General features: G+C 39.5%; 1 protein-coding gene across 2 annotated transcripts in view; it reads right to left on the bottom strand.

Annotated features, from left to right (window-relative positions):
* Sema3e (semaphorin 3E) overlaps positions 1–9,887 on the bottom strand; it is a 228,934-nt gene extending 219,047 nt beyond the window's left edge. Inside the window, exon 1 of one of the 2 annotated variants that reach the window (XM_021190553.1) lies at positions 9,180–9,887. In XM_021190553.1, the coding sequence (XP_021046212.1) occupies positions 9,180–9,294 (115 nt within the window). In that variant the 5' untranslated portion in view covers positions 9,295–9,887. Of the gene's footprint in view, positions 1–8,128; positions 8,354–9,179 lie in introns of those variants that run through there. The other variant, XM_029535639.1, reaches the window with a different exon arrangement.
* Positions 9,888–14,969: the final 5,082 nt, after the last annotated feature.

The following is a 14,969-nucleotide window of genomic DNA, read 5'->3' as shown; positions in this document are numbered from 1 at the left end:
GAGATACACATGTTCTGGAATTTCACAAAATGCTTCTTTTTCCAAAACTGACTAAAGCTCTAATCTTAATGTAGTAATATGTGCCCCCAATTTACAACATCAGTAATGAATAAAACATTTATAGACTACCCTGTGACCAACAAATGCATACGCATCATGTTTAATTAAAAATGATCAGGGAGCCGGGCAGTGGTGGCAACCGCCTTTAATCCCAGTAGTTGGGAGGCAGAGGCAGGTGGATTTCTGAGTTCGAGGATAGCCTGGTCTACAACATGAGTTCCAGGACAGCCAGGGATACACAGAGAAACCCTGTCTTGAAAAACTCAAAAAGATCAGGGAATGGTACGATAGCTCGGCTTTTCTATGAGTGTATTTATCATGACCAATCCTACGATTTGGACATTAAGATACTAGCTGGGTGTCATGGCTCACACCTTTGATCCCAGCACTCAGGAGACAGAGGCATGTGGATCTCTGTGGTGAGCCTTGTCTACAGAGAGAGTTGCAGGACAGCCAGGGCTACACAGAGAAACCCTGTCATGGAAAAACAAAAAAACAAAACAAAACAAAAAACACCTAACAAACAAAAAATACTGTATTTATCAGTAGCCTTAAATCAAGTTGGCTTTTATTTGACCAGAGGATGGAAGCTAACTAAAAAAATGTTATTGTTTGAAAACAAACAAAACCACCATAGTAACCAACTGCTCAATAACTGCAGGTTTCAAAAATGACTTGAATAAGTAATTTTATTCACTATACAACTGCACCACAAAATAGTCTCCCTACTTCAAGTAGCTTAAAGACATTTAAAATCATATAAACTAAGGAACAGTATAAAGGCCACAGTATCAAGTGGTATATCTATGCTGTGATACATTTTTCTGTAAGGATCTCAAGGCACAGACCACTTCCTTTAGCTTCTTTTTGAGACTGAGGAAAATAAGACTCAGAGCTCAGTGACTTACAGGAATAACAAAGGATAAATAAGATGAACTGTGAGTTCAAATCCAGAAACTTAAAAACCATGAATCTTGTACATTTTCCAGTATAGCCCGCTGTTTCCCAGGTGTGCAGGTTTTAAAGATTCTGGAGAAATCAAGCCCACAGGGAGGTCTATCAGGAGAAGAAAGGAGTCTTTGCATTTGTGAAGTTGGGAGGGCCTGAGACTGCACGTGCTCCACAGTAAACTTTTCACTCAGGAAAGGAGCAATCAGGGGCAGTAAAAAGCTGGGAGCAACGTTGTGAACACTTTCTGGCTTGACCTTTTGATCTACAGTATGTTTTGAACTCACAATTTAAAGGCCTCTTCATTTTCCTCCTTTCCAGCTGGGTCAGGAGGCCCAGTTCACTGCTATTCTCTTCCTCTTTTTTTTTTTTTTTTTCCCTCTTTATCTATCTGGCTGTGGTGCTATGGCTACCTGAAATCACCAGCGGGATTTATTCTTAGAAACCCTACGCCCCCACAATAACCTATGACTCAACCCTCTTTTTCTTCTGGTTTTTCCCAAGCTAATGCTCAAAACACAGAGGGCATAGAAGTTGGTAGGTTTGCATTGATGAAGTCTGCCTTTCACCTAACTCAAGTTTAGCTACAGATTATGTCAATTAACAGGTTCAGCTTTCGGTTCAGCTTCCTATCGTAACCCAACCCTGAAAAACAGGCCAATTTCTGGCTGTATAGTGTGTATTTCATTATAAGATGCATTTCAACAAATTTTAAAGATCTTGCTTTCTGCTTATCAACGTGGATGAAAATTAAATGAAGTTTGAAGGTAAACTGAGGTACCTTTCATCTACTACAAGTTGCTCTCTTTTCATTTCTTTGGCCTAAAAAGATAAGGAATCGCTCTCTGGGAAAGAGCTCGGAGAGAGATGTTCCCAAGGGCACATTGGGTAGCACAGGAACAAACCGGCAAAAAAAAAGAGGAGGCGGATCATCACACCCAAGATTGGCACATGCATGCTAAATAGTGTTTTCAGAAAAATAGAAGTTTGTGCATAGATGGGAAAGTGAGAGATGCCTCCAAAGGACTTCCTGAAGCCCTGCTGTTTCGCTCACCAAGGGCAAAGGAGAAGAATGAAAAGACCTGGCTAAGCCCCTCTTCTAAAGCATCCTTTATTGAAGGAGCTGTAAACAGTCGCTCAGGATGCCTCAGTTTCCTTGGAATCTTTCTCACCCCATCCCATTACGCTCGCCTTTGGAAATCAGTGTCTAAGACATTTAGCCTTGCTTGTGTGGCAATGGGCATTCACGGAATTCCAGCTAAGTGTCAGGAGTGAGTCCTGTCCCAGCCACCTTACCTTGTTTGTGCCCGAAAAGACAGAGCAGAAGGTTCTTTTTCACTTTCAAAGCAAACAACACATGCTGAGCTGATAGCCGCCTACCGGACACTGTTTAGACTAACACTGCTCAGTGTGGTCTGGCTTTTGTAATATCAGCTCTATTGTGCTTTACAATGGCGGGCCTACAATTACCTTTGTTAGGTAGGTATTTTCAGGACTTGATCTGTTGTCTCCCAGCTGGCAAAGTTGCCAATTTCCTTTAAATTATTAACAAAGTAATTCTACAGTAACTTATAAATGCCAGGGACTCCAAAGCTGCCTGCAATTTGTAGTCACCTACAGTGGTCACAAAGGCCTTTAAGGAAAACTCTTGCTTTTAAGGAAAACCCTTGATGAGTAAGTATCTTCAAAGTATTTTAAATTGAAAGTTGAGAGTTTTGTTCATGGTTCCTTTTACATCTAAAAAAAAAGGAAGCCAGCCTACATGATGTTCACGTGTCTTCTGGTTCATTGAGTTATTTGTGAAAGGTCTCGAAGTATTGTGCCACATCCTTTTGTATCATCTTCCCTGATCCCTCCCAATCTGCAAAGTAAATGTTGCACTGCTTTAAAGCAGAGAGGGCTCTTGGTCACAAAACATAAGTTACTTGCTCAAGCCACAAAACCAGAAGCAAGATTTAAATTAGGGACGCTTCATCAAAACCAAGGGGGATCAAGGCAATCAAACGAAGACTGTGAGAGTGTTTTGTAATGTCTGAGCCTAAAGTTCTTGTTCTGTTTACCATTCCTACACTGCTAAATCCTTAGGCAGAGAGCAGAGATGGCTGAGAATGTAAGTAAGGTACCGGCTATAGATGTGGAACTTCATTTTTCAGTTTAAAAAAAATTTCAAGTAAATCAGTGGATTCTCTGGTATTTTTTTAGGGGCTATTGGGATTTCACCTGTAAGATGACAGGTTAGAATAGGTGGGAAGATCTTAATCTACACAAGAGGACTTCAATAAGCAGAGCTGTTCTTGAATAATAATTGTCTTGACCACCACAGGCTTATCATAGGAAGAAGGCAAGTTCTCATTCTCAAAAGATGTCTTGAAATCATTAGTGGGGAAAGAAAACACCCTTACATAGATTTCCTCTTAGAAAACTTTTTTTTTAAGTCCAACTCCACAAAACATATTATAATTCTTCACATTTTGTTCCATGTTTCTTTCTTACCATAAACTATTAGTTAATAAAACCATCATTTAAATCTTACCAACCCTCCCTAATAGAATCTGGCATGTGAGTTAATGTTTACTCCCAAGTCCTATTTAACTACTGTGGTTATGAATCATGCCTATGACCAGTTTTTATTTATTAACACCCAGAGATGTGTGACTAATATCACTATTGATAATGCTTAGTTACTGGCTAAAACCAAAACTCTGAGCTGGGTCATAAAATACCAGCTTAATCACTGCCTTGTTTTATTATATTTAGGTTTGTTTTTTTTTTTTGTTTTTTTTGTTTTTTTTTTTTTCATTTTTTTCTGGATAGAAAATGAACACCAGTCTCTGGGACATTCACACAAAACTTTTCTTGACATTGTATTTTAGTGCCCTGGTTTGATAGATGTGAAGAATTTTAAAATGTGAGCAAATATTAGCGATGAAATGGTCAAAATGAAGATGGAGTAATGATCTTTGAACCTGGCATAACTCAAGGCCAAAGGTAGAAAGGTGCATTTAGAATCAACGGTCTAGGAAGACCTACCATAACATTTTTATAGTACTTTAGACCTAATTCTTCCTTATATGGCAGCACTATTTTAACACTCGGCCGTATCTAACTTCCTACAATTCCCCAGGATTACTAGCCTTAGAACATGCTGCCTTCCAAAATAATCAACTCACAGTGGTGCTTAAGAACTATTAATAATATACACAATTTTAGATTATAAAGAACATTCACAAGTACTTTAGTGACAGTAGATCCTCTCTAACCCTCTGTGAAATATGCAGGGAAGGCACCATGACAATCAGTCGTTTTCACATTGACTCAGGAACTGCCATTATTAGGAGAAAGAGTAGGACATGGAGTGGAGACTCCTGATGTCGAATCCTGAGCTCTCTTAACTATGACAGATCTGGGTGTACAGAGTTAGAATGTCTGAATACAGTCATATTGATTAACACTTGCAAGTTTTATGTGCACGGGTATCTATGCAAAGCCTAAATCCCTATTTGTAATGTCAACATATCTTGACTTAACTGCCTCTTCCTCAAACATCCTAGAAGTCTGTCTTGCTGAAGCAATCACTCCCTGTGTCTTCTGTGACTGTCACTCCTCAGGGGGACTTTGAACTCCTATCTTCCAGACCCTCCTAATTGACTGTCCTGGATTGGAGTCTTGGTTGACAGGGACCTTCTACAGGTCTTGTGATAGGTCCTTTGCTAATTTGTTTTTTTGTATGTTCCTTCTTTCAACTCCATTCTCGAGAAGGTTATTTTTGCCTTCCCAGTAACCTCATTAATGCAGGATGGTGACAGATAAGGAAAGAGCAGATATCAACATGGAGCAACTCATTTCATCAGGGCTCCTCCTCATTCTTTCCAGTTTCTCTTTCTGGAGAATCACAAACAGTTTTTAAGAAAACTCTTTGAACAGAAAGTTCATTCTCCATTAATCTCACCAATGTTAGCTAGAAAAAAGGACCATGATGCACAGGATGCATGACTACCATTGGATTTTAAATCTTTTGCCTTATATAGTCAACCTCAACTCAAATCTTGACTGAAAAATTCTTTCAGAGGGAGATAGCATATTGCCACCTAATTTTTTTTTTTTCTATTTTCACTTGTTAACTAACCTTATTTGTTCTTTTGGAGCTAAGACGAAAGCATGAACTATCCAGAGACTACCCCACCTGGGGATCCATCCCATCATCAGCCACCAAACCCAGATACTATTGCACATGCCAGATTGATTCTGCTGAAGGGACCCTGATATAGCGGCCTCTTGTGAGGTTATGCCAGTACCTGACAAACACAGAAATGGATGCACACAGTCAGCTATTGGATGGAACACAGGGCCCCTAATGGAGGAACTCGAGAAAGTACCCAAGGAGCTGAAGGGATCTGCAACCCTATAGGTGGAACAGCAATATGAACTAACCAGTACTCCCAGAGCTAGGTCTCTAGTTGCATATGTAACAGAAGATGGCATATTCAGCCATCATTGGGAAGAGAGGCCCCTTGGTCTTGCAAACTTTATATGCCCCATAGAGGGGAACGACAGGGCCAAGAAGTGGGAATGGGTAGGTAGGGGAGCAGGGTGGTGTGAGGGTATAGGGGACATTTGGAATAGCACTTGAAATGTAAATGAAGAAAATATCTAATAAAATAATTAAAAGGAAAAAATAAATAAATGGACTGCCTATACAAAAAAAAAGAAAAAAGAAAGAAAAGAAAAGGTATGTGCCAAGAAAAAAAAAGAAGAAAAAAAAAGAAAAAGAAAACTCATCAAGAGATACATGTATTCCCAGAATAGTAGTTGCTTTGTCCTTTCATGTCCTCTATTTGCCCCAAGTTGACACATTTTCTAAATAATAAGATGGACTGAGATGGTAAGAAAACTGAGAACTGAGGACCATCCCATCACAGGTGAAAAATGCTTAGAAACTAGCTAGAGGGTGCCCTCAACCTGTACTGCCTTTCTGCTTAGAAGCCTTCTGCAAATGTCTATTTAAGAGCAGACCATTGTCAGAAGGAGAGAACAACAGAAAGCAAAGTTTAAAAAAAAGAAGAATGAAAAGACCAGTTGGTCTCAACATGTTTGTGAATACACTTTTCTAGAAAATAACTCAAGCTTTGTATATGACAGCTAAATCCTCCTTCTAGGGGGGGGGGGGAAGAAAAGAAAAGAAAGAAAGAAAAGAAAAGATTTTTGTTGTTGCTGCTGCTGTGATCTTGGAAGTAGAGAGTAAAAGAAAACTGGCTGCCCTTCTCCCACGTGGCATAGACCACTGCCCTGGGAAGAATGATGGATGCACACAACATGGGCTCTCTAAGGAGCTGACCGTGTCACCCCATAGGGTCAGACAGCAGCACAGAGGTGATGTGTCATACACACCTGTATGTCTTACTTTGAAAGACTGAACAACCATTGGTAATATTAATCATTTAACTCCTCCTGCTACTGAAAAACCTAAATTCCTGTCACCATGCAATACTTCAGAAGATTAACCTGCACTGCACGATTCTTAATATTTGAAGACTTTTGGACCGTCTACTGAACTCCATAGTGTGGAGAATGGTTCACGTTGTGCTGACTGAACTACACGTCCTTGCTCTGACATTCCTTGCCTTCTGTGTCACTGAGGAAGCTGTGATACAGCAAGCGTATGCTACTCCTGGTTGCCTCTCTGGTGCGAACTCATAGCTGACTATCCTAACTAAAATTCACAAGTAAGAACATTTTATTCGAAGATATCACTACACTGTCTTCATATAAAGCTATCACCATAAAACTGTCTGCTTAGCCAGTCCCAATAAACGGAGGAGACATGCCAGAGAGAAATCTTGGGAGAGTTTTCAGTCTAGTACACACAAATACGTGCATATCCTCTCCACAACATATGACATGGCTCATAAAATCAGTTACACTTATTTCCCTGATTAAGAGAGACATCTTGAAGATGAGCTTGATTATATATATATATATATATATATATATATATATATATATATATATTTAAATGAGATTGACTGTACCATGGAATTTTGGTACACTGACCAAATTATAAGCTCTCATGTACAAAATCAAATGAAGCAGTTTGGAAAACATACTGATACGGAGCTATTAAAAACCAAGTCTGCCTGCAGCATAAAGGTTAGTAGAAGGCTCAACAGAACAGCAGCATGTCAAAACCAACAGCCTATCCATTTGTCTTCTTTTTTTCTCTACATTTTTATTCAGTTATCCACCACACAAAAAAAAAAAAAAAAAAAAAAAAAAAAAAAAAAAAAAAAAAGGAAGAAAGAAAGAAAGAAAAACTATGGCAAAGTTGAAACTAGAAGGGAGAAAAACAAGCCCTGTATCCTTTCATGACTCATGTGTCCCTTTGCCTACATTCCATCCTTCCTCATTACCTAATGTCACCCTTCCTTGCTCTGCTTTCTAAGTCTTACACTACACCTACAGTTAGTTATGCTTGCTTGCTGTTTACATACATGCAGTACATATATTATAGGCTAGTATCCACATTTCAGAAAGAACATGGAATGATTTCTTGCATGAGTTTGGTTCACCTCACTTAACAGTGTACTTCCCAAGTCTATACATTTTCTTGTAAATTTTATGATTTCATTTTTCTCATAAAAACAACATGAAGAACTCTAGGCTTCATATATACCAACAGTGTACACTCAGAAAAATAAATGAGGAAGAAATAACTCATTCATAATAGCTCAAGGATAAATACTACTCATAAGATACAGCATCAACTTATTCTTTTCTGGCATCTTCATTTCTCCATATTCCATCCTGTCAAATTTTGCACTTTGATGTATTTTGTTATAACTTCTTAGAAATAGTGACTTTGCTATCCATCATAACACATCATCCCAAATCAAAAGGCGTGTGCTAATTTAGGACACTACATCTTAAATATGTTACAAATGGATTATGTTTATATACTTAATACATTTTTGGTACCTAGTACATAATGTTACAAGAACATTATTTAAATCAAGAAGACACCCATAATTTTAAGTATTAAGATGAGAAATTTCTACAGTCACCATTACATTTACTGCTTTCCAATAAGAAGACAAAAGGCCCATTTGTCATACAAAACTCAGACCTTCTGGTTCCATCCTCTGCTAAAAAGTCTTCTCTTGTATTCAGAAATGCAGATTATGTTCTTTCCATAGTGAAAGACAATTTAAAAGCTTCCTCGGTTGAATAAAATGGCTCTTATGTAATCCTTATTATTGCATCTGTTCTGTCTTAATTGGTGGTGGTAATGAATACTTCATTCCCAATAATGTATTCCAAATTCCTTTCAAGTCAACAAAATCACTTCCTCTTAAAACAGGTTTGGCTCCTTATTTGTTTGGTGAGAGGGGGGCTGATGATTGGCTTTGACTGGTCCTGATGCAAAACCCATCTTTTGATCATTTATTTATGAATATGATGGAGCTGTGTGCAGAATAAAATAAACATTCTGCTAAGCATTCAGTAAAAATAGATGAATGCACACTTAAAGAAACAGCTAGTGCATAGTAATACTTAATCATCATAAGTCACTTTACCATGCTTGCCAATACACTACTTTATTTTGCCACATATTAAAATATTCTAATAACCAACTCAGTGTGGAGGCTAATTTGTATTATTTGTTAGTCATTTTAATTACATGGGGGATGATATCATTTTTTCCACAGGAATTTCCTATTCTCCTCTCAATCTCATTAAAAAGAAAACAAACAAAACACCCAACAACAACGACAGCAGCAACGACAAAGTGTGCCTCTACTTTTAAAGCCTGTCCCATATGCCTCCCATAGTGCAAGTAGTGGTATTTCAGTAGCTACAGCTCACTTGGTGGATTTAGCCTTTCCAGCTATTAGCAACTGCGCCCCACCTTCTCAGTTTCTGCACAGCGGTGAGTGAACTTCTTCAGAATAATATCTGATATTTCTAGGGCAAAAATAACACCTCCAAGTTGGCATGCGATTTAACACTTTTTCCAGATGAGGTAGGATATGTTAACTCGAGGTGCTTACAATCCTCGGTGAGTGTTGCAATATGTTTCAGGTGCACTTTGGGGGTCTTGGGGAAACATGGACCTGTGTTAAGTGACTTTCCATTCGGGCATTTTCCTAACAAAAGGATAAGGAAAGGTAACCTACCTTTATGTGACAGGCGTAGCCTGGGATAGGAGGGGTTTGCGGAGTGACCTGGGGTCCAGAGTTCCAGCAGGTGACCCCAGAGCAGCAAGGTGAGGATGTGTCCGGCCGGTGCCATGGTGCGTGCTGGCTCTCCTCTGGCCCCTGCAGCCACACTTTAAGACAGGATTGAGTTTTACTTAGTACTTCCCTCCAGGGGCAACTGCGGGCGACAGGCTTTGTCACAAACAGAAGGGGTTGTCATCAGAAAATACCATTCCCAAGTGCCATTTGCCGGGCAATATTTGGATCCGCTAAGCCTTTCTGTCCTTGGGCCCGGTGGTTAGAAGCGCGGAGCAAGAGACCTTCCAAGGAGCGCGTCTTGAGAGCCAGGTCCCGGCTGGAGCTGTCGCCGTCACCCAGACGCGGAGTGAGGAGGAGGCTGTGGCTAGCTTCAGTCTCCCCGCCAGCTATTCATTGAGAAAACAGTCGGAGCAGAGCAGCAGCCTCCCCCAGCTCTTCCCCCAGCCTCCCCGCAAGCCTCCCAGAAGTCAGCCTCCTGCACTGACTTGCCGAGCTGCTAGTTCGTATTCGCCTCTCCTCTCGATAATTAGAAGCAAGAAGTGCCACTTGCGCCAGGAGCGCGGGATCCACCCAGCGGGGATGCCGCCTGTCAGCGCTCTGTTTACAGGAAAGTTCAGGCAGGGTTGAGCCCGCGCGCGTTTCTAGGAAGTGTCTCCAGCCCACGTGCCTCTCCGCATCTCCCTGGCTCTGACCCGCCCGGCAGGCAAAGGAGACAGGTCCTCACCCTGACGGGGCGGGGCCAGGAAGACCTGCAGACTACTCTGACTATTGAGCATGTGAAAGGCTGAGCCTGAGCCGTGGCCTCAGGAAGGACTTTGAAATGCTCATTCATCTTTGAATAAATCCACAGTCTAAATCTACCACTATCCAGGAGCCAAATTAATTTGTTCACTGTTTCCACAGAACCTTGTTCACAATTCAAGCTTTCTGTATTTTCCATCTTAGAAATGTTACTTTTGACTCTTGAGGAAAGCGCATATTTCAAGGATAGGGGGGACGTCACTTTTCCATCGTTTCATAAACGAGTTAGTGTGAAAAAAAAATTTGCCGTAGATTCATTTTCCTAAAACAAAAACATATCTCACCTCGCATTTAAGAAAGATTAAAGGTCAAGGTATTGGTCTTCTGAGGGAGGTGAGGTGTAGGTAAAGTTGAGACACTCTACTTGGTGGGTCTTGGTAACGCAAGCATTAACACAGGATGTGAAGTACTTTGGAAGTCGGTGTTGTGCACTCTCGGAGTTTATTTTCATGACACCATGTTTGTTTAAGTAAACTTAACACAATAGGTCAGCTGTTCAATCTACTTTCAATCAGTTTCAAAAACTAAACCAAACATTCTAGAGCTGCTGGCCTGGAAATGAATTGTATTATTTCAAGATAGCAATAAGCTGTAATAGCTGTTTGGTCTCACAGCTGAAAGTTAAATGGTAAACAAATGATATCAGCTATGGTGGCTTTTTCTTCTTATTCTTCATTTTATATATAGCAATGGCTGTGGACAGGTTTTCAGAATTATGTGCTTAAAATGATATGATTATAACAAAAAGATAACTTAGGTTATTCCAATATCCTACATCCTATACAAGCAAGAAGTCCAACCAGGCACCCTTTACCCATGTTTAAAGGATAACATGTCCTTATACAAGCAGAGTATATTTAGCAAAATGTAAAAGTCACTGGAGATTTTAAATAATTAGATTTGCAAGGTTCACAAAAGGTAACAAACTCTAAACAGTACTTAATGCTGAAACAACATGAAGTGTGTGGACTTTTAACACGGGGTGGTCTTCGTAGGCAGTTGCATATTTTAAAAGCCAGGAGATGAGCTACAGACCTAACTGTGACATACTGTAACTTCACAGTCATTTCACTGTGTTCCAGAATCCAAGGTAACTAGAACATAAATAACAACTGTATCAGCATTATCTAAGGGCAGGGGAAGAAAATGCAGGGTCTGTGCATTCATTACTGAAATTAATATCCATATTCAACTGACATCTACCTAAGATTGCTATAGGGTTAAAGCAAGACAATCATAGGTACTTCATTTAGACTCAAAGTAAATGGAAGAATAAGTACTGTCAATGCTAAAATTTCTCACTTCCTCAAAGTGAGTATGGGGCAATTTCAAAGCATTTACCACAGTAATCCACTCCTTTGAACACCAGAAAATGTGTTCTGTGTTATTCTTTTCAGGTTTGTATTATGTGTTCCTTCAAACCCTTTCTATGGCCTTTTACTTTTCTGTGTGTATTATAGAAATCATGGATAATGTGAAATAAATTAATAATTAAGATGACTGTTAAAACTAAACATCTAGTACTCATGAGCCTCTCAGATTCCTCCATGTGTTTTTAGACTAGCCTTTGGACAAAATTGGCTATTCACTTTGTGAAAGAAACTAAGAATAATTAGTTTCAGAAAACACGAATTCAGAAGTGGGTTTGCCATTCAGATTTTCATTTCAGTATGACATTTTAAGCAGTGGATTTTTAAAAAAGTAATTATGTACAATCCAAGAATAATATAGACATACCAGGACATGAAAGGCACAATGCTTGGGAAGAATCCCATGCACTTTGGAAAATTTTGAAATTGAAAAAATAAAATAAATTCAATAGTAAGTAAAGTGCCCCTGTGAATTGTGAATGTTTTGGATAAACAGCAGTATCTGATGATTCAATATTTGATTTGAGATGCTATAGGTTGTCAGTCTGAGCAATATACAGACATGGGAGGATAAAACAGATATTTGTAAATGTATCTTTTATTAACCTGATGTAGTTGTTGTCTTGAAGGTTTACTGCTGAATGAGCTCATTCTTTCTAGTTCATCCCGAACTCAGGATAACTGGCTCAATCCAGCTGTGCTGGCTCAGACTCCTTTCCAAGCTGATTGTTTCAATCTGGCTTCTCTCAGCTTCTTGATGAATTGCTCTGCTTAGTCTCAAATTAACTCTGGCAATTTGTTCTAGTCTCCTGACTCCTTCTCATTCTCTGGCTTCAACTGACTCTGCTGACCTGCACTGAGCTACAGGAACTCATGAATGAACTCAACTCCTCTGCACTGCACTCACTGTACTGACGTACTGACTCCCCACTGACTCACCTTTCTTCCTTTGCTGCTCTTTTTTTTTTTTTTTTTTTTGGTTTTTGGAGACAGGGTTTCTCTGTCCTGGAACTCACTCTGTAGACCAGGCTGGCCTCGAACTCAGAAATTTGCCTGCCTCTGCCACCCAAGTGCTGGGATTAAAGGCGTGCGCCACCACGCCTGGCTCCTGTGCTGCTCTTAAATAGCTTTTCTTTCCTGTGCTTTCCTGGTGAGAGTTGAGCATATCAAATCTCTGACTCTTTCTGTCAAATCTTCCTCTGATTCATCACTTTGTCTGCCCCTCAGTTAGGCACTGATTTCAAACATGGATGCATCCTTCTTCAAACTAATTTTATCTTCGTTGTTTGGGATTAAAGGTGTATGCTAAGGGTTTGTTTATGTTCCAAACAGAAGGATCAAAAGTGTGTTTTCAGGCCGATCACACAGATCAAGAAGGTATTTGGATGTAGTTTCTTGCCAGAGCAGCTATGTTGCTACAGGTAACCATTGACAGTAACAAAGTTATTCTTGTCAAATAAAATGTCTCATACTAAATCTCCCATTGGTGGTGTTGGTGGTGATTCTTGTTGTTTTGATTGTTTGTTTTGTTTTGTTGTTGTTTTCTTTCTTTTTTTTTTTTTTTTTTTTTTTTTTTTGTGACAAAGTTGCTTTGTGTAGCCTTGACTGGCCTAGAATTAGCTCTGTAGACCAGGATGGCCTTGAACTCAGAGATCTTTCTGCCTCTGTCTCCTCAGTTCTAAGATAAAAGGCTGGCAATATTAATCTTATTGTATGAAGAACAATCTCAAACTGGAAATAAGGGATAAAGGTGGGGTGTAGGGAATTAAGATCAGAAGTTCCAGCTCCCTCCAAAGTGTGTTGATGTATATAGGTCAATCACTGGATCCCAGTCTTATGAGCAGAAGAGCAACTGGCCTCTAACACAATCCTTCACAGAGGTAGCTTTTGCCCATCTTGTGAATCATGTAGAATATCTGTTAAAAGAACATATTCCTGTTACACCCAGGTTTTCAATTTTGTTGAAATTTTATATATTAAATTTGGTTTACAGAAACCCCTTCACCAGTATTATCTAAACATTCTATATTAGGATGTTTCATTAACTATTTTTACTTTTATAGCATAGGTAATTTAAATCCAACAACTTTATATAAAATAAAATGATTACCTCATAGCATTGATGAGCTACTAAGATATCCAAAATATAGGCCAAACCAAATTCATGCTGAGAACTGATACCTCTGCCCAGTTTTAAATTATCTAGATGGCTCATCAGTTAAGAGCACTGACTGCTTTTCCAGAGGTCCTGAGATCAATTCCCAGCAACCACATGGTGGCTCACAACCATCTCTAACGGGATCTGAGGCCCTCTTCTGGTGTGTCTGAAGACAGCTACAGTGTACTACATGAAATAAATAAATAAATCTTAAAAAAAAAAAAAGTGTCATGTGTACCTTGAGGGACTACACTTTGTTGATGCAACCAGGAATTTCCCATCTTTTTTTCTGGACATATGAAAATCAATCTGCCTAGTCTCTGGGTAATTTGTGAAAGCATTTGCCTAAAATCTGACCAGAGAAATACAAGCAGAAGTGATAGGTCTTATACCAAGTATGAGACAGTGAAATCGACACTCCCCAAACCTCCGCTTTCTCAGGACTTTTTGTGGCAAGCCTGGAGGACTAAACAATGAACGCTGGGGCAGGAAACTGAAGCATCTTGGATTATTGAATCACCATATTGGAGGCAGTTTCCTGAGAAAGTTACTCAGAAACACAACAGATGTTATATGAGAAGGAATCAAAAACTTATACTAAGCTTTTTTTTTTTTTTTTTATTTTGTACCATATCATAGCACAAACTCCCTTGGCTAAATACATATCTGCTTAATCTACTCCTTCAGTAATCATGCTTGCAGGCAATTCATCAGAAAGCCATCATCTCTCTTTGCTGTCTGTTACTGGCGTCAGCGGATGTCACTAGTAAAGCCAGAGAATGGTATGGATACTTGGAAGCTAAATAAGAGATTAATTGATTTCTGGAGTCTCTATTAGAATGGTGGGATGTGTCTTCAGCTTTTCCAGTTGAGTACTGTATTCAGAAATACATAAACACTATTGAGAAGTGTCATAAACACTATTTATCTATGAACAACATGCAACCACATCTCAGGAACATCATGATTAAAGCTATTAATAGACCATAGTATCCCAATAGCAAAGGTATTGAGCCTTTTCAGAACTAGAGATAAAATTTCTTTATGGTAGCCATGGAATTTTGCCTTCAGCAATCCTTCTACTTGTGCTAGCTCACTATGCCAAGGATCTCCAGTGTAGAGCGTCTCAAGTGTCCCGTCAATGCCACAGCTGCTGCTCCCCGCTGCTGAGGCTAAGCTTTACAGACAAAACCTGTTGATTCTTTTATTGGCCTTTCATTGATGCTGCCTTGTCTCTCACAAGATGTGCAACTGTATTACCTATCTCCTCCATTCTGTCACTTAAAACGTAGAGGACAAATAGACACCTGAATTCTTCTCCACTGTATGCTTCTATTGGTGGTAGACAGAAAGACAAGACACTAATTAGTCCCACTCAGGGCCCAATCTACTCACCTGTTG

This window comes from Mus pahari, chromosome 2, assembly GCF_900095145.1.
Source record: "Mus pahari chromosome 2, PAHARI_EIJ_v1.1, whole genome shotgun sequence".
Taxonomy (NCBI): domain Eukaryota; kingdom Metazoa; phylum Chordata; class Mammalia; order Rodentia; family Muridae; genus Mus; species Mus pahari.
This window is presented reverse-complemented; position numbering and strand designations above follow the sequence as displayed.